This window comes from Gorilla gorilla, chromosome 8, assembly GCF_029281585.2.
Source record: "Gorilla gorilla gorilla isolate KB3781 chromosome 8, NHGRI_mGorGor1-v2.1_pri, whole genome shotgun sequence".
In the NCBI taxonomy this organism is placed as follows: Eukaryota; Metazoa; Chordata; class Mammalia; order Primates; family Hominidae; genus Gorilla; species Gorilla gorilla.
In genome coordinates, this window is record NC_073232.2 from 106,046,374 (window position 1) to 106,068,882 (window position 22,509).

The 22,509-nt window shown below is 40.5% G+C and overlaps 1 protein-coding gene across 3 annotated transcripts in view; it reads left to right on the forward strand.

The window, feature by feature from the left end:
• Nucleotides 1-22,509, forward strand: part of LGI1 (leucine rich glioma inactivated 1) — a 40,410-nt gene that overhangs the window by 12,791 nt on the left and 5,110 nt on the right. For 2 of the 3 annotated variants that reach the window (XM_004049805.5, XM_019035606.3), the window contains exons 3-6: nt 6,839-6,910; nt 7,006-7,077; nt 19,568-19,639; nt 22,212-22,381. In XM_004049805.5, the coding sequence (XP_004049853.1) occupies nt 6,839-6,910; nt 7,006-7,077; nt 19,568-19,639; nt 22,212-22,381 (386 nt within the window). The remainder of the gene's footprint in view (nt 1-6,838; nt 6,911-7,005; nt 7,078-19,567; nt 19,640-22,211; nt 22,382-22,509) is intronic. The other variant, XM_055352512.2, reaches the window with a different exon arrangement.

A 22,509-nucleotide genomic window follows, 5' to 3' on the forward strand; every position in this document is an offset into this window, starting at 1 on the left:
TGAGCTCCATGTTAACCCTGTTGCCTACTTTTCCGTTCCTTTTGAAGTAAATTCTGTGTGTCCTACCTCTCCGTTCAACCAGGAATCCCCTAATAGCTTTATGACCTTGGTGTGAAAGTGTCACTTAGTCATGACCCGTCCCTATAGACAGCAGAATCTGGAGGAATTAGAGCTTAATGTTAGCATTTTACAGGTCACATCCTCTGATCCCAGAGCAATATTAATAATGAAATTATGAAAGCTTTTTTTAAAAAAAATATTACAGGCAATTTTAAGAATATTATTCTAAATTCCCATTGAAATCAAATACGCAAGTTTAAAAGATGAGTACAGAGCAAAACTTACTGGATGCATTACACAAAGTAAAGTTCCATTTCTAAATACTTTCATTTTTTAATCAGAAAGAATAAAAGTATATTATTGAGCACTAAACTTAATAAGTATCCTAAGGAAATCAGGAGAAAAGCAATAAAGAAAAGATAAAATAATAAATTAGAAAACAGTGGGAATAAAAAAATAAATCAAAGATTTGATCCTTGGAAAATGCCAAAAAAAAGAAATGTGCCAGACATTTGAAGGATATCACATACTCAAATAGGGGAGATTCTGTTAATTCTGTTAATTATTCAACAGAAAGCCTTGGGTAAATTTGGGTAAATATTTAGAAAATATCAAGGCTGTGTCTTACCTCACATCATACACAAAAGTAAGTCCCAAATGTATTGAAGAGTTAAATATTAAAAAGAAAATGTTAAGGGGAAGATGTAGGCAATATTTCCTTGATCTCAAGACAGGAAAGGATATTTAAAGAATGAAATCATGTCTTTTGCAGCAACATGGATAGGTTGGAGGCCATTATCTTGAGTAAAATAACTCAGAAAGTCAAATACCGCATGTTTTCACTTATAAGTGGGGGCTAAATAATATGTACTCATGGACATAAAGTGTGGAATGATAGACATGGGAGACTGAGAAGGGTGGGTGTGTATGAGGAAGGGAGGGATGATGCAATACTTAACGGGTGCATTGCACACTATTCGGGTGATGGTTACACCAAAAGCCCAGACTTCACCACTACACAATATATCCATGTAACAAAACTGCACTTGCACCGCCTAAATTTATAATTTTTTTAAAAAAGGATTAAAGGCAGGCCAGGCGCACTGGCTCATGCCTGTAATCCCAGCACTTGGGAGGCCGAGGAGGGTGGATCACGTGAGGTCGGGAGTTCGAGACCAGCCTGACAACATGGTGAAACCCCGTCTCTACTAAAAATACAAAAATTAGCCGGCACAGTGGCACATGCCTGTAATCCCGGCTACTCAGGAGGCTGAGGCAGGAGAATCACTCGAACCCGGGAGGCGGAGGTTGTGGTGAGCCGAGATCGTGCCGTGGCACTCCAGCCTGGGCAACAAGAGTGAAACTCTGGGCAACAAGAGTGAAACTTTGTTTCAAAAAAAAAAAAAAAAAGATTAAACGCAAAGAAATAATACATAATAGGAGTTGATGTATTTTGTTAAATACAAATTTAAACTTCTATATGTTAAAAATCATTAATGAAAAGGCAAATTGGTAATCAGTAGGAAAAAACTTTTAGCATCGAAAGAAATAGGAAAAGATGAAGTAATATCCTTAATAAATAAAAAGTGCTTAGAAAGCAACAAAAGGGGTCAAAGGACATGATTTCACAGAGAAATAAAAATGATAATTTGAAATGTTGGTGAGGATTTGGTCAGATAGGCATTTCCTTACTCAGAGTTGGACATGTAATTTGGTACAAGTCAGCAGTAAAGAACTAGAGACTTAAAAACCTTCTATAATCTAATAATGGTACTTTTGGTCTATCATGAAGAAATAAGTAGAGATAGGAAAAATATTTATATATAAGGATGGTTATAATCATGTTTATAATAGTAAACATTGGAATCAATAATTTAAAAAGTTACATCATGATATATCCATAATACAAAACTTACTCATCTATGGAAACTATATTTTTGAAAAATTGATTGTCATGAGAAATTGTTCATGATATAATAAGCAAATGAAAAGAAGGATACACAGTGATATAATATTACATCAATTTTATAAATACATACGTGTATATATCATATATGCATTATGCTTATGCATATCAGTGTCTTTGGGTAGTATGATTATGGTGCACTTCATTTTCTTCTTTAAGCTTTTCTGTGTTTTCCAGAATTTCTACAATGAGCATATGTTATTTATAAACAGAATTCACCAAAGTGTATTCAAGGCTGGGTACGGTGGCTCATGCCTGTAATCTCAGCACTTTGGGAGGCCGAGGCGGTTGGACCACTTGAGTCCAGGAGTTCAAGACCAGCCTGGGCAGCATGGTGAAACTCCATCTCTATAAAAAAATATATATAAAAATTAGCCAGGCTTGGCGTTGCGCTCCCGTGGTCCCAGCTACTTGGGAAGTTGAGGTGGGAGGATAGCTGGAGCCAGGGAGGCGGAGGTTGCAGTAAGCCAAGATCGCGCCACTGCACTCCAGCCTGTGTGACAGAGCGAGACTTTGTCAAAAAAAAAAAAAAAAAAAACTGGAAAAACCTCACAAAGCGTGTTCAAAATTTTCAAACTTTCTACTTGAAAAACACAGATTGATATTATCTGAATGTGATTTTAAGACTGCTTACTCTAATTAATTCCTCTAAGAAAGGCATTATTGTTTAATCACATTTCTTAAATCCGTATGAGCTGAGTGGTGTTATTATGGCTGCTCGCCAGAAGGTAGTTATTATGTCATTATGTGACCTGGGACCTGTGCTGAGAGGCCACCCAGTGTGTGGAAAAGGGTACTGAACCAGGGGTCTTGGGCCTTGTGACCTCAAGGAAAGCGTTTAGTAGCCTTCTGGGCCTCAGTTTCCTCTTCTGTCAAATAGATCTTACCTACTTTACTACTTTTACAGAGTTGTTCTAAAGACCAAATAAGAAAATCCAGGCAGGAGTCTATGACATGTAGGCTATTATGAAGGCAAAGATCATTATTCAAAGAATAAGCTAGTACCTGCCTGGAATTCACAGTTCATATAAATGATTTTTCTAAATCTCCCTCCTGGTAAGGAAACATACTCCCGTGGTTGCAGAAGAAAAAATCCTCCCCTCTCCTCCCACAGCCCCTTTTCTTACTGAATTAATAAGTGCACAGCCCTTGGGGGAGGGTGTAGACAGATCAGGCACACCGCTGTGTCCACCTCCACCAAAATTCTAGGGGAAAATGCCTGGCTTCTTAGGAAAATGCTTCCCTAAAAAAAGAAGAGAAACCTCAAGTGTTCCCATGGAACTGGGGCAGAGGGCAAATTCCGCACGACCTCTGCACAAACCCACGGGCTGGCTGCTTGGCAGGCCTGCAGGGTCCAGATCTCTGATCTGTGGCTCAGAGTAACGAGGTCATTTGGATGGTACATTGGTTTCATAAACCCCTCCATGATGCTGCTGCTGTTGTGAGGATAGTTGTCACTTCCAACTCATATTATTGCAGACTCTAGGCTACACGTAGTTATAGGGACAAGAAAGTCCACAGCTCCTCCACTCCCCATACCAATGGCTCCAGGCAGACTTGCTGCAAGGAGCAGAGACCCCTTGGTCACCACAGGTAAAGGGGACAGTGTTTTGACTGACTTGGCAAGCTTACCATGTGCAACCCTGGCTGCATATGAGTCTCCTAGGGAGCTTTTTAGTAACCCAGGTGACACCCCACGTTTAGAATTTAACCAGAATCTCCAGGAGTGGGAACCAAGTATCAGTATTTTTAAAGCTGTCTGGGTGATTCCAAGAGCAAGCAGGATTCAGAAGCATTGGCTCAGGTTTCAACACAGATCTAGGTATCTCTCCCACACCAGTCTTCAAAAAACTTATCTTGGTGAGTTTTCCACCACAATTCTACGCTCTCCTAAGCATTCTTTGCACATAATTTTACCTACCATGGATCCAATTCAACCCTAAGGCATCCTTTATCCTTTAGCTTCTCTACCGGCTGGCTCCATTTCTCAGTCTGCCAATTCCAGATCCCCAAGAAGGGTCTCGTCTTAGCCCAACTCACCTTTTTAAACCAGGCTACTTGGGCCATGGGATGCTGGTTGATTTAGAGACTGGCTACTCTGTGGAAAGGGACAGAGGTTGTGCAGTGTAGAACACGGCCACCCTGGTCTGCCCCAGTTCTGTTTTTTGTGTAGGTGGGGTGGGTTGGGCACGGTTTCCCTTAACAGAGACTGTGGAATACTTTAACATATCTGGTTCAATAACAAATTATAATAATGAAATCAAACATATTTAGAGGAATCCATACAAATTAAGGGTCAGAGTTTCATCCTCTGTATAGAATATGATGTAGGAGTCTTTTTAAGTATACGTAGGATAATAAAATGGATAGCCCACTCAACTATCTTTAGAATGTATGTATAATTTTATACATCTTTTTCCATAGAAACTACAATTGAATTTAGCATTGAGAGATTGTGGTATTCATTATTATCTTAGCCAGAGAGTGTTTTTTTAGCTTTTATAAGAAACTTTTAAATTGAAATATAATATACATAAAGAAAAAGTGCATGTTATAAATGTACATCTCAATGACTTTTTACAAAGTGAATACCCTTGTAACCAACACCCAGGTCAAGAAACTCAATATTATCATTACCCCAAAAGATGCCCCTTGTGTTCTCTTCCAATTACTCCTTGTCTCCAAGGGTAACCACTCTCCTGATTCTAGCAGCATAGATTAGTTTTTGTACTTTATATAAGTACAGTCATATAGGATGTACTTTATTGTGTTTAGGCTCCTTTCCTTGAATATTCATCCTTAGTTTTGCATATGCATTTGTAGTTCTCACTAGAGGTTTTAGTCCTTGAAATGTAGTTCAACAAACATTATTCAGCCAGGAACTGTGCTCGGGGCTGGAGACACAAAAACAAATAAGGGCAAATTCCTGCTGTAAGAAATATTTAATCCAGTAGTCTTGTAATGATCAGAATTTAGTGTAAAGTGAATTCCTCTTTGTCCAACAAATATTTATTCAGTGTCCACTAGAGGACAGGCGCTGTATCACAGGTGCTAGGGATAAGAAATGAACAAGCAGACAAAAAATCTAGCAGAAATCCTCTCTTTTCTTCCCGTGACATGCATGGGCAAGTTCTGCCCCCTAATATTCATTTCCCACTATGTCCTGCATCTGATTTAACATAAAGGGAAGTAGCAATGGAAACTATTTCTTCTGGCAACTTGGAATATGAGAAGTTCCTGGTCCTTGGGCCATTTTTCAAATCAGTGAGTGTGGGAGGTATAATATTTGTGTATACCAATTTCTGCCTTATTCCATTCTCTCCACTGCTGATGCTGCCTATACTGAATGCAATGAAAGTCTGGAACCTAAGGAAGCCTTTGGGTGTTAGCTTACCTTGGAGTCAAGCTGAGAAGTCTTCTTGTTTTCCAGAGCCGTGAAGTGAGAAGAGACACAATTGCCAAAGCTGTGATGGAAATCATACAGCTTTGAATTTGTTTTAGTAACATGGAATTCTAACATGTGTCACTGTTCATTAGTGCTGGCTTTTCAGAGCCTCGTGAATTATTTGGGTACAAAGCCATGACATTAGAGGCATGAGGGATTAGAAGACAATCCAACACCACTCTAGGATTGATAGTTTAGGAAGAAATGCAAGAAATCATCTCATTTTGTTTGGTTGGTTCATTCCTATCCCCCACTCTCCACATTTTTATGAAAAATTTTAAGTATATATAAATGTAGACAAAATAGTAAAATTCACTCTCGTGTATCCATCTTTCAGCTTCAAAAATTATCAACTCATGCCAATTCTTCTCTAACCCCTTGTTGTCCCCCTCCTCTGATTATTTGAAGCAATCCCAGATGACAAATAAATTACTCATAAATGTTCAGAAAGTGAGATCTCCTAGTTTTAATTCGTCTAGTTCACAGGTTCAGAGGTGAATTCACTAAGCTAGTTAGTGGTAGTTACATTTAATCCCTGGCTTCAAAAGTAAAAGTGATAAGCTTTACTAACAGAATTACTATTATTATTACATTCTGACATAATATAATATATTCTTGTACTGTTTGGCCTAAAACTACCTCTTTTAAGTCTCTCATTCAGTTCTCCAAGGAGTTCAACAGGGTGTGGGATGGCTGATTGATGTTCTTTTTCATCAGTAATTTCTAAACCAAATCCTTGTGGATTTTGAAATTGCAGATATATTTGTCCAAGTAAAAGCTTCAACTATTCGGTAATAAAATGGGTCTAAGACTCTTCCCAAACCTCATGTTTCCCATTTTCAGTCTGTTTGCAAAGGAGGAGGTTGGTTGGTGTTCATGGAGCCAGTGTCAACTGCCTGTCTGTTACGAGATGTCACAGCAAAACCAGGCATGCAGCTTAATTTTTTTTAGGTTTCCCAGGCTCAAAACCACAAAGTACCATTGTTTTTGCCAGTTAGAACACTCCAGAGGTTTCTAGAACAAGCAGAAAAGATTGTTAGTGCCTTTGTCATGAAAATATGTAAAATGCTGCTTTGGCTGCTTTGGCTATCATAGCTGCTCTGATTGTATCTCAAAATGTCACCCAGGGTATGTGGCAGTCATTGTGAGGAGTCGGGCACCAGGCACCCCTTGATGAGCCTTTGATGAGGAGATGATTAGGAGTAAAAAAATGCTGCATAGATTATCTGCATAACTAACACTGTAGCAGACAGCCATGCAGACATTTTTCTGTATACAACTCCCACTCATTTTTCTGAGAGATAAAAGCAGCCATGATTGACAATCTGTCAGTTTCACCATTTTCATTGTGTACTTTTTCTGGGCAGGTTATTCACATCGAACTCCTTTGATGTGATCAGTGATGATGCTTTTATTGGTCTTCCACATCTAGAGTATTTGTAAGTAGAAAAGCTTTTTTAAAACATGATGATTCAGGACAAGTACTCTCAAGTTCCTGTAACTGTTTGACAAAAAATATTATAACTTATTGCAGATTCATAGAAAACAACAACATCAAGTCAATTTCAAGACATACTTTCCGGGGACTAAAGTCATTAATTCACTTGTAAGTATGAATGTTGCTATTACTTTTTAAGCTTGCTAATGGACAATGCAGTTTGATCACCTGTGGTTAATACACCTACTTTATGAGTGTCCATAAAAATTTAAGAAACCCAAATGACTTCTCTCCATGCACACTTGCCATCTTTCCCTGTCATCTATCAGAGGGTGTTCAATAAATTGATTACTATTAATATTTTTATCCAAAACCAACCATAATTAGAAAAGCAATCTAATGCAGGGAAATTGTGTGCCTGAAATAACTTCTTTTATTATCTACATCATTACTTGCTTCATGGATCATTATGGGTTGACTGTATAATTTGATATCAGCTTTTTTTTCTCTATAAGCCCTCACTTTATATACATTTAAACATAATATAGCCACAGGCGATGTCTTCAAAGTACCTGATCAACTTGTTTATCAGTGAAATATTTAATTACTCAATGGATGATTACAGCTAACAGCAGTTGTTCTTAACAGGGAACAATTTTGTCTCCCAGGGAACATTTGGCAATATCTAGAGACATGTTTGGTTGTCACAACTGGGGATGTAACTGGCATCTAGTGGGTGAAAGGCAGGGATTCTTCTAAACATCTACTGCTTAGGACAGCCCTTCACGACCAAGAATTATCCAGCCTAAAGTGGCATCGTGGGCAGGTTGAGAAACCCTGAACAACAGGACCCAAACAAGTTGTTTCTTCTAGCCTCCCTCACCCTCTACAGACAAACACATTCACACACACACACACACACACACACACACACACAGGCACACATGTACATACACACACACACTCACACACACACTCTCACATACACACAGATTATTTTAAGGAAACTAGAAGAGCATGGAAAGAAAAGGCACTAACATTTACATCACTTTTCATCTAATCCTCTCAATAATCCTGCCAAACAGGCACAATAATCCCTGTTTCAGAAATGAGGAAACAGTCTTGGAGGGGATATATGCCTCGTGAGCTGATTAGTTACGGAATTATGAGAACATCTACTTAATTGTTGAGTTGCAGTGACTCTTCATCCTTTCAACAGCTATTTCTCAATCTACCTAATATGTATCTTATCAGTTCTAGATACAGATGCAAGAGATCCAAGTGTCATAGTCATTCTGTCAGCTTTAACCTGTTCTCTCATCATACTTCATTCCCAGCTCTGCTCTAGGCCCTAGGATGCAGCAGGGAACAAAGGAGACAAAAATGCCTGTCCTTGGACTGAGCCTGATTTCCAGTGTGTCCACGCGGTTGTCACTCTGCCTCCACCAGGCCCCTTTCTCTCCTGTTGCTTGTTTTGTAGCAAAGAGAAGCTAATAGCCAGATATCTTTTACAAAATCATACCTTTCAAGGCTTCTGTATAGAGTTATTATAATAAAAAACAGTGTTTGCAATACTACTCTTCATGTCAATGACATGATATGATGCAAAGATGGCTGTTTACAGAATGAATGCTATGCAATTTTATCACAGAGCTCAACACTGCCAAACCTCATTTTTCAGACAACAAATAAACAAAAGAAACAAATATATGGAAGGAGAAATGGAAATTCATGACCTCAACTTGAAATCCACTAGATTCACATACATCCCAATCCACACGGCCTCTGTCCAATGCTTAGCATCATGAGAGCTGTAGGGAGGATGTAGGACTCTGGTGTCCTCTTGAGGAACCCAGATATAAGCTTCACCTGCCCAATTCATCCAGCTGTGTCTCCTCTCCAGCCTAAAAGCCTGTGGTTTCTCTCAGGCTCCATGCACAGAACAGGAAAAAATGTTTCCCTGTTTTGGAAGGAAGGAGGGAAGGAAGGAAAGAAGGAAGGAAGGAGGGAGGGAGGGGAGGGGAAGGGAGGGAAGGAAGGGAGGAAAGAGGAAAGGAGGGAGGGAGAAAGAAAAAGAGGAAGGAAGATGAGAGAGGAAGGGAAGGGAGAGAAAGGAGGGAAGGGGAAGAGGAAAAAGGGAAAGAAAAAGTCTGTTTGACATCCTAGTGTAGGACACCCATTTTGTTTACTGGAGCCTATTATGTGTATCAAATGAAATGGGAATTTAAATGTGGGTCTTAATGATGCCCTTTCTTTAGCAGTATGGAGCCTATAAGAGAGAGAGGCTGATACAGAACACGCTTAACATCCAGAAAATTTCAGGTTCAAGGAACACCAAGGGCAGCCTTCAAAGAGAGGCATGACTCTTAACAGGCAGTGAAAGAGAAGTCCCACCTCTCTGAGCTGGTGCTGGAGGTAGGAAGGTGTTATGAGGGAACAGGGGTTAAGGCTGTGGCTAAATGAATATGACCCTTAGGTCTCTTGTATCTTTAGCTAACACTTATTAGGTTGACTGATATGGCATTGCCAATGTTAGGCTGTTTTTTATCTACAAAAATGGCAATGCCATATGGTTCATCTTAAATAGTTTCTAAGATGTGACACATGCTTTACAAGGAGTAGGGCCTACAAAGATGAGTAAGATCTAGTCCCACCTTAGAGAAGCTCAGGCTAGCAAGAGAAATTGGACAAATATTTTCTCACTGAGTGCCTTTGTCCCCAAGTTATGTTCTCCTTTCAAATTATGCTATTCTTCATGGTACAATTCCTTCCTTCCATCCTTCATTCTTTCCTTCCTTTCTTCCCTCCTTCCTTCTTTTATTCCTTCCTTCTTTCCTTTCTGTCTTTCAAGGAGAGATGGAGTAGGGAGGATCTGAAACCCAAATTTCCCTCTGCCGGCTCAGTAAGTCAGGTTCATTTTCCATTATTTATGGCGTATTAATAAATCTGGCATTTGTCTGAGCCATTAGTTTCCTTTTTAAGACATTAGGCTTCAAAGTGCACTTTTCTCCACCTCAGATCAATCCTTCCCAATCAAGGCAAACATTCAAGCTGTGAGGAATTAGCACCTCACCCTCTAACCTGCATGCATTGCAGGAAGAGGTTACAAAGCTTTCTCACATTCTTGACTTCATCATAGTCTCCTGACGACCCCGTGAAAGAGACAGGGCAGTAGCACTACGTTCATAGATGAACGAGCAAGTGGAGGTATACCATGAGTTGAAGCTGCTCCCCAGTTACTAAGTGGTAAAGCCAGACAGCTCCCACCGTCTTTGATGAGACGTCCGGTGCTATGTCCACTGTGCCAGTTACTGCAGGACCAGATAGCTTTTATTGAGCTGGCTGGATCCTTCCATGGGACATGATTTGAGGAGAAAATATGACTAGAGAAGAAAGAAAAGATCCTGAAAACAGGAGACCTACCCTCATATTTCATCTCAAAATGCAGATAGTTGGGATTAGACGTATACTTTCAGGTCCAGCTGGTTCCCACTCTGGCCTAACATTAAAGCCACTCCCTTACCTGTGCCTTTATATAAATTTAGTTCACGCCTAAGAAACAATGCACTTTCTCACCTTCTTATACAGAGATGTCAGTAGATTTCTCTTCTAAGAGACATTTACAGATAACTTAAAAGTTATTATAGGCCGGGCGTGGTGGCCTTCCCAGCACTTTGGGAAGCCAAGGAGGGCGGATCACTAGGTCAGGAGATCGAGACCATCCTGGCCAACATGGTGAAACCCCATCTCTACTAAAAAATACAAAAAATTAGCTGGGCGTGGTGGCGGGCGCCTATAGTCCCAGCTACTCTGGACGCTGAGGCAGGAGAATGGCATGAACCCGGGAGGCGGAGCTTGCAGTGAGCCGAGATCACGCCATTGCACTCCAGCCTAGGCGAAAGAGCAAGACTCCGTCTCTAAGAAGTAAATAAATAAATAAATAAAAATAAAAAAGTTATTATATATACCTGGCTATCAGGCGAGATCCCCCCCTCCCCTGCAAATTAACCCTTAAAACCCTGCAAATTAACCCTTAAAAAGGGAGACAGACTTCTTAAAGTTAAGTCCTTTCAAAGCCTGTCAAATGCTGGGATTCTCAATTACTTTATTTTGAATCATTGTTCTAATGTTATGCATGTTTCACTTTAATGTTTGAATGGTTTGTATATTTTAGCAATCGTTTGTATATTTGAATTTTTCTGATGAATATATGTTATTTTGGTAATCAGGAAAACATGAATAAAAAATTAGTTTATGAATAAAAAATTAGCTTATGGCCAATGATGACAAAATCTTCAAACATTATGTATTGGCTTCTAGTAATACCTATGAGTCTTTAGTAATGATTGTTTTGTGTGCCATTAAGTGTCACTGTGGCTAAGGCCCAGTGGAGCGAGCATTGTTTGCATGCATATATATAAATATTTGGAGAAAATTATCATCAATCTATATGTATTGTAGAGTATCCAATGGTTGCTCAGCACTGAGGGGGTACAAAGGACTATATAACAGTCCCCAAACTCAGGATGCTTGCGTGTTCCCAATCAGTTGCACAGGATGTCTTTGTTTTAGCCTTCACATTGCCTTATATGTAAAGAGGTAGTGCAATGTAGCAGCTAAGAGGGTGATCTCTGCCACCAGACTGCCTGGGTTCAACTGTCTTTCTGCCAGCTCAATAGGACAAGTTTATTTTCCATTATTTACTACTTATTAATAAATCTGGCATCTATCTGAGCCATTAGTTTCATTTTTAAGACTTTAGGCTTCAAAGTGCACTTTTCTCTACCTCAGATCAGTTCCTCGGCTTTGCACCTTAACAGCTGTGGAATTTGGGGCAGGCCATTTAGCTTCACTGTGCTACAGACTGGGCATGTAAAATGGGGTTATAATAATAATCTCTTAAAATGGGATGGGGAATAACAAGGCATTTAAGAGTATTAGTGCCTAAGGTTGTCTTGAGATTAAGTCAGTTAATATATGCAAAGTGCTTAGAACAGGGCCTGGTATATAGTAAGTACCACTGTATAACTAAAACTCACTGCCCAACCTCCATTTGTCCTGGATCAGAATTCTAAATGCTACAGTGTATATACCACTTAAACATTTTCTGTGAAATTTAAGTAACTACAAAGTGCTCAGAACAGGGCCTGGTATGTAGTAAGCACCACTGTGTAGGAAAAAACTAAAACTCATTGCATAACCTCCATTAGTCCTGAATCAGGATTCTAAATGCTACAGTGTATATCCCCTTTAAACACTTTCTATGAAATTAAAGTAACTGCACTTGCACCGCCGCAGGTTCAGAGAGACACAAACCCAAGCTGAGAATCTGCATTGCAGGGGGGCTGGGTGCACCCCAGATGGCTGTGGGCGATGCTTTCTTAGCAGCAGAGCCCGGTGGCACTGAAACAAACGTGGTGTTTGAGCCAGTCTGGTCTGCCTTAGAGAGAAGACTTTCCAGTGGGTTCCACAGTCATAATCGGAGGTTTTCTTGGGTAAATGATGAATACACCAAAGGGCAGGAAATGGTCATCATTTCTGTGAAGAAGGAATGGCCGTCTGCCTTTGAGAACACTTGACCTTACTCAGCCAGTTTCAAGGTAACTAGACATTCAGCTGCGCAATATCTCAGTTGTTTTAAAGAATGTTTCTGGCCAGGTGCGGTGGCTCACGCCTGTAATCCCAGCACTTTGGGAGGCCGAGGTGGGCGGATCACAAGGTCAGGAGATCGAGACCATCTTGGCTAACACGGTGAAACCCCATCTCTACTAAAAATACAAAAAATTAGCTGGGCGTGGTGGCGGGCGCCTGTAGTCCCAGCTACTCGGGAGGCTGAGGCAGGAGAATGGCATGAACTTGGGAGGCGGAGCTTGCAGTGAGCCGAGATCGCACCACTGCACTCCAGCCTGGGTGACAGAGCGAGACTCCGTCTCAAATAAATAAATAAGTAAATAAATAAATAAAAGAATGTTTCTTAGGTGAACTTTGAATCAGGACCTAGAGAATGGGGCTTAGTTGAAGGCAACTTTAAACAGCCTCCACGTTGCCTTGGGATTTCTACCACAGCGGGGCTGTGGGGAGGGAGGGTCCTTCCTGAGGGGGGGGGTCCACACCAGCTGGTGGGGACTGCACTAGTCACTCACAGGGCTTTGAGCTTTCTCCCCCAGTGCCTTGGCACAGGGGGCCTCAAAGGAGCATTCTCTGCTCTTTTCTTTGCCTAGATATGTACGCTTCCTCTCGTCTACTCCAGCCTGCCTCATTCATTCATTCATTTAAAAGTATCTATTAGGCTGTGTGCGGTGGCTCATGCTTGTAATCCCAGCACTTTGGGAGGCCAAGGCGGGCAGATCACTTGAGGTCATGAGTTCAAGACCAGCCTGGCCAACATGGTGAAACCCCGTCTCTACTAAAAACACAAAAATTAGCCGGGCATGGTGGCGTATGCCCGTAATCCTAGCTACTTAAGAGGCTGAGGCAGGAGAATTGCTCGAACCGGGGAGGCGGAAGTTGCAGTGAGCCGAGATAGCGCCACTGCATTCCAGCCTGGGTGACAGAGTGAGACTCCATCTCAAAATAAATAAATACATAAATAAATAAAAATATCTATTGAGGGCTTACTTTGTGCCAGGCACTATGCTAGCACTACAGATAATGGAAAGAGAACCATCCTTCTAGTACTCATTGCAGAATTATCCTAGAAATAAAGGAACATTGATTAAATGTTTCCTCAAGTCTCTCATTGACTGTGTCTTCACCCCTCTCCCAATCGGCTCCACCCCACCCCAGTCAGATATTCTAGTGCCACCTAGTGTGATCTCCATCCGCTGGAAAAGCCGGTTGTCAAACGCACTGACCCCTAAGTATGTGGCCTAAAGTATCACCTATCCTAGTGTCATCTATTAATTTTAAAGATGAAGCCATAGCCTCTCAGTGAAAATGACAAAGCTGTGATTTAAGAGCAAGAATAGGACTTGGAGATCATTCTGACCCAGTGATCATTCACTTTATAGAAAAGGGAATAGCCCGAGCTCAAACTCAGATATCCACTTCCCTGTCCACGTCACCCCTGTACTCTGTGGCTGAGTTCTGGGCCCTAAAGTGAGTCTGACTGGCAAGGGGTCCACTTTGGCCAACACAGGAGCCTGGTACTCCTTAAACCAAAACATGTAGAAAGTCTTTTTCCTGACAACTCTGGTGGCTACCTGGGACTCCTTGCCTCTCTGTCCTTCATAATTTTTCTTCCTCCTATTCCTAAGAATTAAGAATTCTTATATCTAGTATTAAAATTCAGCTCTGCTTAACAGCTCTTGGCTAACAGATCTTTGCAGAGGAAGGAGGGTCCCCTACCGCAATTCAGGGTGACACTCTCTCAACTCGTGACACTCTCTCTAATCATGACACTCTAGAGGAAAGAGAAGGACTAGACACTCTGTGGGCCAGGACCCGTAACATGACGTTCCAGAATCACTTGCTTTTGATGGGCTCTGTATTAATGGCTGGAAGAAAACATGACTAAATCTTAACAGTGGTTACTTCTGCTATGATTATTATTTCTCTCCTTTTTTAAAAAAATAATTTTTGCACTTTCCAACTTTTCTTGCAGTGAAGAAATTATTATTCCATATATATGTGCATATGTAGTATGTGTATATGTGTGTGTGTGTGTGTATCAATAAAAGTAAAAGATGGGACTTTTAAGAATACCAATGCATAGGATTATCCCTACTAAGAGAGGCAGAAAGAATAGATGATCTCAGCTTCCTGAAGCAAATATTTTAAAGTGTTTAGATATTTAATATCACTGTTTAATGACAATAACAACAAAGAAAAAGATTAGTTTTGTGGTCTTAACACATAAGGTTTAAAAATTCACCTGCAGATACAGTTTTTCCTGGACTCCATTACAAAGATATGTATATAAAAATATTAGTAGCTACATGTGTTAATTCTCACAATAAGTGAAATTCATATCCTTTACTCAGTTTTGCAGATGTCAAAACAGAAACCCAGAGAGGTGAAATTAACTTGGCTAAGGACACATTCCTAAGAGTGATGACGTTCAAATTTAATCCCTGGTGGATTTGGACGAAGTTGGCACTTAAACCACTACACTACACTAAGTGATGCAGGAAAGAATAGCTACAACCAGTTTTAAAAATACTTAGCACGTATAGCAACTAGAGCTTCTGTTGAGGAAAAGTTAATAATAATATTATTATATCATTACTCTGTGAAGCTGGGAGTGGGATGAAGACAGAACTGGGAAAATTTTATCCAGGTATTTTGCTTTCTGGTAGCAAAACTCGGTGCAGAGGTGGAATCTGAAGAATCAAATAATCCTAATATCAACCCTAAAATAACCCTAACCCTAACCCACAAAGTGCTATCTCAGTCTCTCTAGCTGTTAAAATTCCCTGATAGACACAGGATCTCATTCTATTTACCCCTTTTTTAATGAGTAAATGCTGAGGAGGCTTCAGGGAACGTCGCGTGACTTGCCCTTTTTTTTTTCCTGGTGCCCCTGACCCCGGTGCCCTCAGCAGCCCTCCGCTGCAGCAAATCTCCCTGAAGCCCTCAGATGCCCATGATGATTTGTGGAGACAACAGGCCCTCATCACAGCTGGCTTTAAGCTGGCACAAAGAACCACAGCGGTGGCTTCAAGCCTCGGCTGCCCTGTAGCCCCAAACCTCCCTAAAGGGTGAGGGCCTGAAACCGCATGAGAGTTTTCCAGGAAACAGGCAGCTACCTCCTGCAGGATGTCTTGTGAAAGACATTTGCATGACCTGACCACTCAGGCCCCCGAGTTCGGTAATTCCTAATCTAACCCTGTAGGTAGCTTTGGAACTTGACAAATGCAGCCAAATGATTGATTTCGAATGACTGAACCCTCACTGGACAGAACCATAGATATATACAAATACTAAGCAACAGGATCCTTTCAAAAAGTCAACTTTATTCTTTGTTTCTTCTGATTATAAAATAATACATGCTTGATGATAAAAACTCACAACATAAATATGTATTTACATAGAAAAGTGAAAGATTCCAGTAACCCTACACCTACCTCATTTTAAAAATCTCCTACAAAATATTCCGTGTTACATATGGACCATAGTTTATTTACACAATCCCTTATATCTCTTTGTTGTTGTTGTTTTTGTTTTTGAAACAAGGTCTCACTCTGTCACCCAGGCTGGAGTGCAGTGGTATGATCATGGCTCACTGCAGTGGTATGATCATGGCTCACTGCAGCCTCAAGTTCTAGGCTCAAGCCATCCTCCAACCTCAGCCTCCCAGAGTAACTAGGACCACAGGCACACACCACACCCAACTAATTTTTGTATTTTTCGCAGACAGAGGATTTTGCCTTGTTGTCCAGGCTGGTCTCGAACTCCTGACCTCAGGTGATCCCCCCACCTCTGCCTCCCAAAGTGCTGGGATTACGGGCGTGAGCTACCATGCCCTGGCAACCTGTTACATTTTTTGCAGAGTAATTCTCAGGCTCTGTCAGCATTGCTTTCCTAAATCGTTCTCTGCCCAAATGCCTCTGCCTGCTTTGTTTTTATCCAAATGTAACCTGTCATTGGGGCCTCCCAGAGACTTAGGGAAGCTGTCTGAACTCCAGCTCCCTAGCCTTGGGTGTCTGGAAGCCTCACTCTCATTTCTGAATCTTACTTCCTCTTGAGTCTGCTTCTCTTAGTGAATCCAGGCAGCCTTCTCATGCCCATCACTCACCAAACCTAGACATGAAGCTTCATCCTCTCTCCTCTAAGAGCAGTTCATTGTGGGCAAGGATTTCATTGAATTTTTGGTAGTGGAGCAGCAAAGGGTTGACGCTGGGTTCAGCGAATCCACCTACCATTTCTCCCTCTGGCTCCCCTGCCTCCCCCACCCACTGATTCCCAAGGCAAAAGCCTGTCACAAGAGGTTCTCAGGAAATTTAATGCCTCATTCCACAGCCCATCGGGCCAGCCTGTCCTTCTCAGCCCCATCTCGCAATTCTGGTGAATTAGAAGCCCTCCATCTTGTCTTGCAAAAATACACCTCTCCATTCTGGAAGCCCCATAGCTCCGAGTCTGCAGCTCTGTTTTGCCATCTGTTCTGTGGTTAGCTTGCACGTGGATCATGTGAGGCCTAAAGCTCTACTCCTTTGGGCAGGAAGTAGAACTTCCAGATTCACTCATTATTTAAAAGAATCCCACAGGGTACGGTGGCTCACACCTGTAATCCCAGCACATTGGGAAGAAGAGGCATGAGGATAGCTTGAGCCCAAGAGTTCAAGACCAGCCTGAGCAACATAGCAAGGCCCTGTCTCTACAAATAAAAAAAAAAACTTAGCTGGGCATGGTGGGACACACCTGTGGTCCCAGCTACTGGAGAGGCTGAGCCCAGAGGATCACTTGAGCCAGGGACGTTGAGGCTGCAGTAAGCTGTAATCGCGCCACTATATTTCAGCCTGGGCAACAAAGTGAGACCCTGTCTCAAAAAAAAAAAAAAAAAAAGAATTCCCCTTGGACAGTAAGACAAGCATGGTGCCTTCTCCTGTATAGCCCCTATTGGCAGTAGTAATTCAGGATTTGACTACTTAATCATTGCATGCCCACTGTCCTGTGACTCAGCCTCCTCTAAATTTATGCCCTGCAGCCAGTTGCAGTTTTTACCAGCTTCAGAGGAAGGGACATCCACTTAGAAGTTAGTATGATAACTTTAAGCCACATTGTGCCAGAAAATAAACTGAGACACATAACATGGGAGTGACTCTGGACTGGTCCAAGACATCAGAAAATCTCTTCATTCAAACACCAGTCAGTAAGATGAATTATGGAGACATTCTCTTGAATAGTCTTCCTTAGCAGCATTTTATTAATTTTGCTGTATGTGGACAGTCATAGCAGTTCATTCATGTGGTCTGTTTCTAAACGTTGTTTCTTGGACAACATACGTACAGAAGCCGTTCTCTTCCGACACCAGCCACTCTAAGAGTAGTTCAGATGCCTGCACCATCCTTGATTATCTCATTTCCTTTTTTCAATAATCTTATGAGATAAGGTATTATTATCTTCACTTAAAAATGAAACAACTGAATTTCCAAGAAGATACATTACCAAAGTCACACAGCCAGTAAATGCTGGAGTCAGGATTCCAACGTAGCTCAGAATCACTCCAAAAGCCATGCTCTTTGTCACAATTGGACCGCCATTGACAATGGAACATTCTGACTCAGTTCCTATTCTTGCACTCCAAGGTTCATTGAGAACCATTTTCCAAACTAGCAGTAATTTCTAAAACCTAGAAAAACAACATAACTAACTTAAAAATAAGTTCTAAAGATCATGAATGTTTGCACTTGAGAGACCTTATATTTAATTAGTGGAGGTAGAAGACATAGACTTTTGAGAATGTTTTAAAGGGAAGTTGAGAGAATTTTCAAGGGTTTAGGGGCTAATGGTATGGGCTCTTTAGTTTTAGTTTAGTTTTTTATTTTTATTGTGGAAAAAAAAAACACCTCTAAGAAAAGTTTATAACGTGTATATATATGGTGCTGGTTAAAAATAGAAAATTACACTACCTGGTGACCTTCCCCAGTCATACAGCATTAGCACTGTGCTATGTCTATATTTGTGTACTAGGGACACATTTCCCTTTCCTTGACATTATCAGGACAATTTTTTACTCATTAACCTTGATTAGAATCATTCTAGTGATTTACGGAAGAACAAATAGAAAGGGAAAGGGAAAATCATTCCTGTGATCACAGGAAAAGAACCAGAAGAAGGAGAAAGAGGGGGATGATTAAAGAGAATAGATGGATAGGTTTTTATAAGAAAACTTTTTTCTGAGTTGGAATGAATGGTGCTAGAAAGGAAAAGGAGGCGTGGGCTTTAGAAAGGAGAAAGGATGTGCTGGGGAAGAGATAGAGCTACTGGCACTGTGGGTTGGAGGTTTGGTTGCTCTCCGGAGCAAGCGAGGAGGAAGCAGGCAGAAGGGGCAGCCCAGGCAAGAGGAGGGGGGGCATTTTGGAGATGGACACTCACCAGTTTGGTTAGTCATCATTTGGGAGATATCCCCTAGATTGAGTGTCTGAGAGTGTGAATCTCTCGTGTTCTGTTCTAAATGGAAAGATCAATGCCCAGGAATCGTTGTTTTTAACCAACATAAAGTGTTGTTTAAATATTGAGTGCGCCTGTAATCCCAGCACTTTGGGAGGCCGAGGCGGGTGGATCACTGAAGCTCAGGAGTTCAAGACCAGCCTGGCCAACATGGTGAAACCCTGTCTCTACTAAAAATACAACAATTAGCCGGGTATGGTGGCGGGCACATGTAATCCCAGCTACAGGAGGCTAAGGCAGGAAAATCACTTGAACCCGGGAGGCAGAGGTTTCAGTGAGCTGAGGTCACACCACTTCACTCCAGCCTGGGTGACAGAGCGAGACTTTTGTCTCAAGAAATAAAAGTAAATAAATATGGAGTGGACAGGTTAGGAACTGAAAGGACAATAGCAGGAATCTGAGTAGTAGTTCAGAAGAAGAAAAGGACCACAAGTCTTTTAGTAGGCCGGAAATGATAAAAGAGACTCGTAACTAAGCTTTATCATTAAATGCCTTTGTTTAATTTATCACTACAGTTTACATCATCTTTTTTTTTTTTTTTTTCCAGGAGCCTTGCAAACAACAATCTCCAGACACTCCCAAAAGATATTTTCAAAGGCCTGGATTCTTTAACAAATGTGTAAGAGGACCTAAGAAATCACTGAACAATTAATTAATTTGCAGTCATTAACAAGGAAGCCTGGTATTATTATAATTTTTAATTGGCTTTTAAATTAAAATTAGGATTTTTAAATCTAAATTTTAACTGGCCAAAAATTTAAATTTACATGGACTAACATTTGAGTCTTCTATGGTATTTATCATTGGAAATTCTGAATACATGGCACCCAGGCATTCCTTTAACAAAGTGTGTGTCAATACGGCAGGGAGCGATGATAAAGGACTTTGACGGGGTGGGAAGAGACCCGGCTAGAAATTTCAAAATCCCTTTTTTCTCATGAGGTCCAGGAAATAGGGCTACAAAGGAAAAACATAAAGGAGTCTGGGAAACTGACAGAATAAAGATGAAAGGTTACATCCTTGGGTTGGTCAATCAACAGAGAAATGGAGCAGGAAGTGGGGGAAGGGAGAAAAGTTTGCCTTTTTTCTCATTAGACCGAACAACAACTCTAAGCTTAATCCCCAGGAATTTGGCTTAAGCCCCAGGAAGGGAATGAACTTAATTATTTTTGACCCTTTTTCAAACAAAAGAGCTTTCAAACTTTGACTTTTAAGCCTCAGAGTGAAAGATCTTTGCAAGGAATTTGTATATTTTGCTGTAAGCAAAGCAAGTAATATATGCCTAAACCTCTCAAAAGCAATTCAGCTTCATTATTTGCCTTCCAGAACATTAGAAAGGTATTTAAATGTCATAAGGTGGAAGACAGAACAAATGAAAGGATATATGAAAACAAAAGCTTTTTAAAAAAATTATTCAGGTACTTGTCTGTAGAATATATATTCAAAACAACTTTTCTCCAATAACAAACAAAAAGAAAATCTGAGTCAAGTACTTTCTTCCAAGCCCAGTATTTAACTTCAAATCAGTAGCCTAATGAAAAACTTTCTTTGTTCCTTGCAGTATTTCCCCAGCCCCTCCTCCATGTCTATTACCTCAATTCCTGAATGATATGGTTTAATTCCAGGAGAATGCCCAAATCAGGATTCTTCCAAGAGAGTCCTGGACAGACCATAGTTATCCTCTCTGGTTTACAGTAGCCTGAAAGGTTGCCACTCATTAGTGTGGCTCAGAGTTCTCCTGGGAGATTAGGTCAGTTCTGGGAGTGTCTTGGAAGTTAGAACACACTCCATGGGTGACGTGGGATGTAGCTCATTGGGGGTCCTTTACCCCATTTTTGTGTCAGTCTATACCCTACACTAGTGAAAGACAAAACAAAAAATTATTGAAATTGGCTCAGTCTCTCATGGGAATCCCAAGATGGGTTTAGCCTTTTGGACCTACTCTAATATGCCCAAATCAAGAATTATCTTAGAAGTACAAGGATCCATGCCAACTTGCCTTTTAGTGGATTTCTTGGCTTTCTTGAAAGTATTCTCTAAAAAACATTTTTAAATGTTTGGGCGTTTAAAAATTATTTATGTGTGGTGTGAAGAGTAGGCAGCACCTATCTTAAGAATTCTGTGTGACCAGGAAAGGAGGTGGAATTCCTGAACAGAAGCAATGCAAATACACAGAGAACTTGGTGAGTTGGGGTCATATGTGGACATGTAAATGGTCTATGCTGTATAACTTATTATAGGCATGAGCGATTGTATGTCTGTGTTAACTCTGCTGTGTCAAAGTCATTTCCTATTTAAACTGAATTTGTAGACCATGGAAGAGGATCAGGATTAATTATGTCTGTGAGGAAGAAGAAAAGCAAATAGCTCACTTGATTTAATTAAATACATTACAATAATCACTACATTCTGTCCTTTAGACCTGTGCTGTCCAATAGGGTAGCCACCAGACCTTATGGTCACTGAGCACCTAAAATGTGCTCCTAGTACAACTGAGAGACTGAATTTTAAATTTTACTTAATTTTTTAACAGTTAAATTTAAATTTAAAAGCTGATTCTCAGCTCAATTATTGGAAAATGTTAAGTATGCTTGGAATAATTTGGGTATATACACCTATTTTTTTCAATTATGAATTTTATGACATCCAAATATAGATCACCTATTTCTGGTAAAATTTAGCATCTGAATTGAGATATATTATAGGTATAAAATACACACTGGACTTCAAAGACTTAGTATAAAAAAGGAATGTAAAATATCTCAATAATGTTTATACTGATGATGTGTCAAAATGATAATCTTTTGTATGTATTGGGTTAAATAAAACATATTATTAAAATGAATTATACCTGCTTCTTTTTACTTTTTTAATGTGGCTATAGAAAAGTTTAAATTACAATTATGGTTCATATACTGTTTCTATTGACAGCACAGCCCTAGACTAAGCCGCTTTGGAATTCAAGAGGGAGTAAGTGATGAGGTTCCATTGACTGGGTAGTCTTCAAGTGTGCATGGTGCTAACTCTCTGAGCCCAAAGTGAATGAGTGGTCAGTCAGGTTCCAGGCAGGTTATAGGGCAGGATGCAATGCCGGGTAAGGTCATTCTGCACATGTTAATTGTTGATGTAGAACTCTTTCCTGTGTGGGTAGGGCCCTTGTACAGCAAAAGCAGCTGAAGTTTGTCTTACAGGGACCTGAGGGGTAATTCATTTAATTGTGACTGTAAACTGAAATGGCTAGTGGAATGGCTTGGCCACACCAATGCAACTGTTGAAGACATCTACTGCGAAGGCCCCCCAGAATACAAGAAGCGCAAAATCAATAGTCTCTCCTCGAAGGATTTCGATTGCATCATTACAGGTAATGTACTGATCATCATTCCACCTCAAAAAATTAAAATAAGGGCTACCTTTTTTTTTCATGTGCAGGAACTGATATTTTTTATATCTTAAAAACTAGCTGAGCAATTTAATTTTTAAAAAATTATG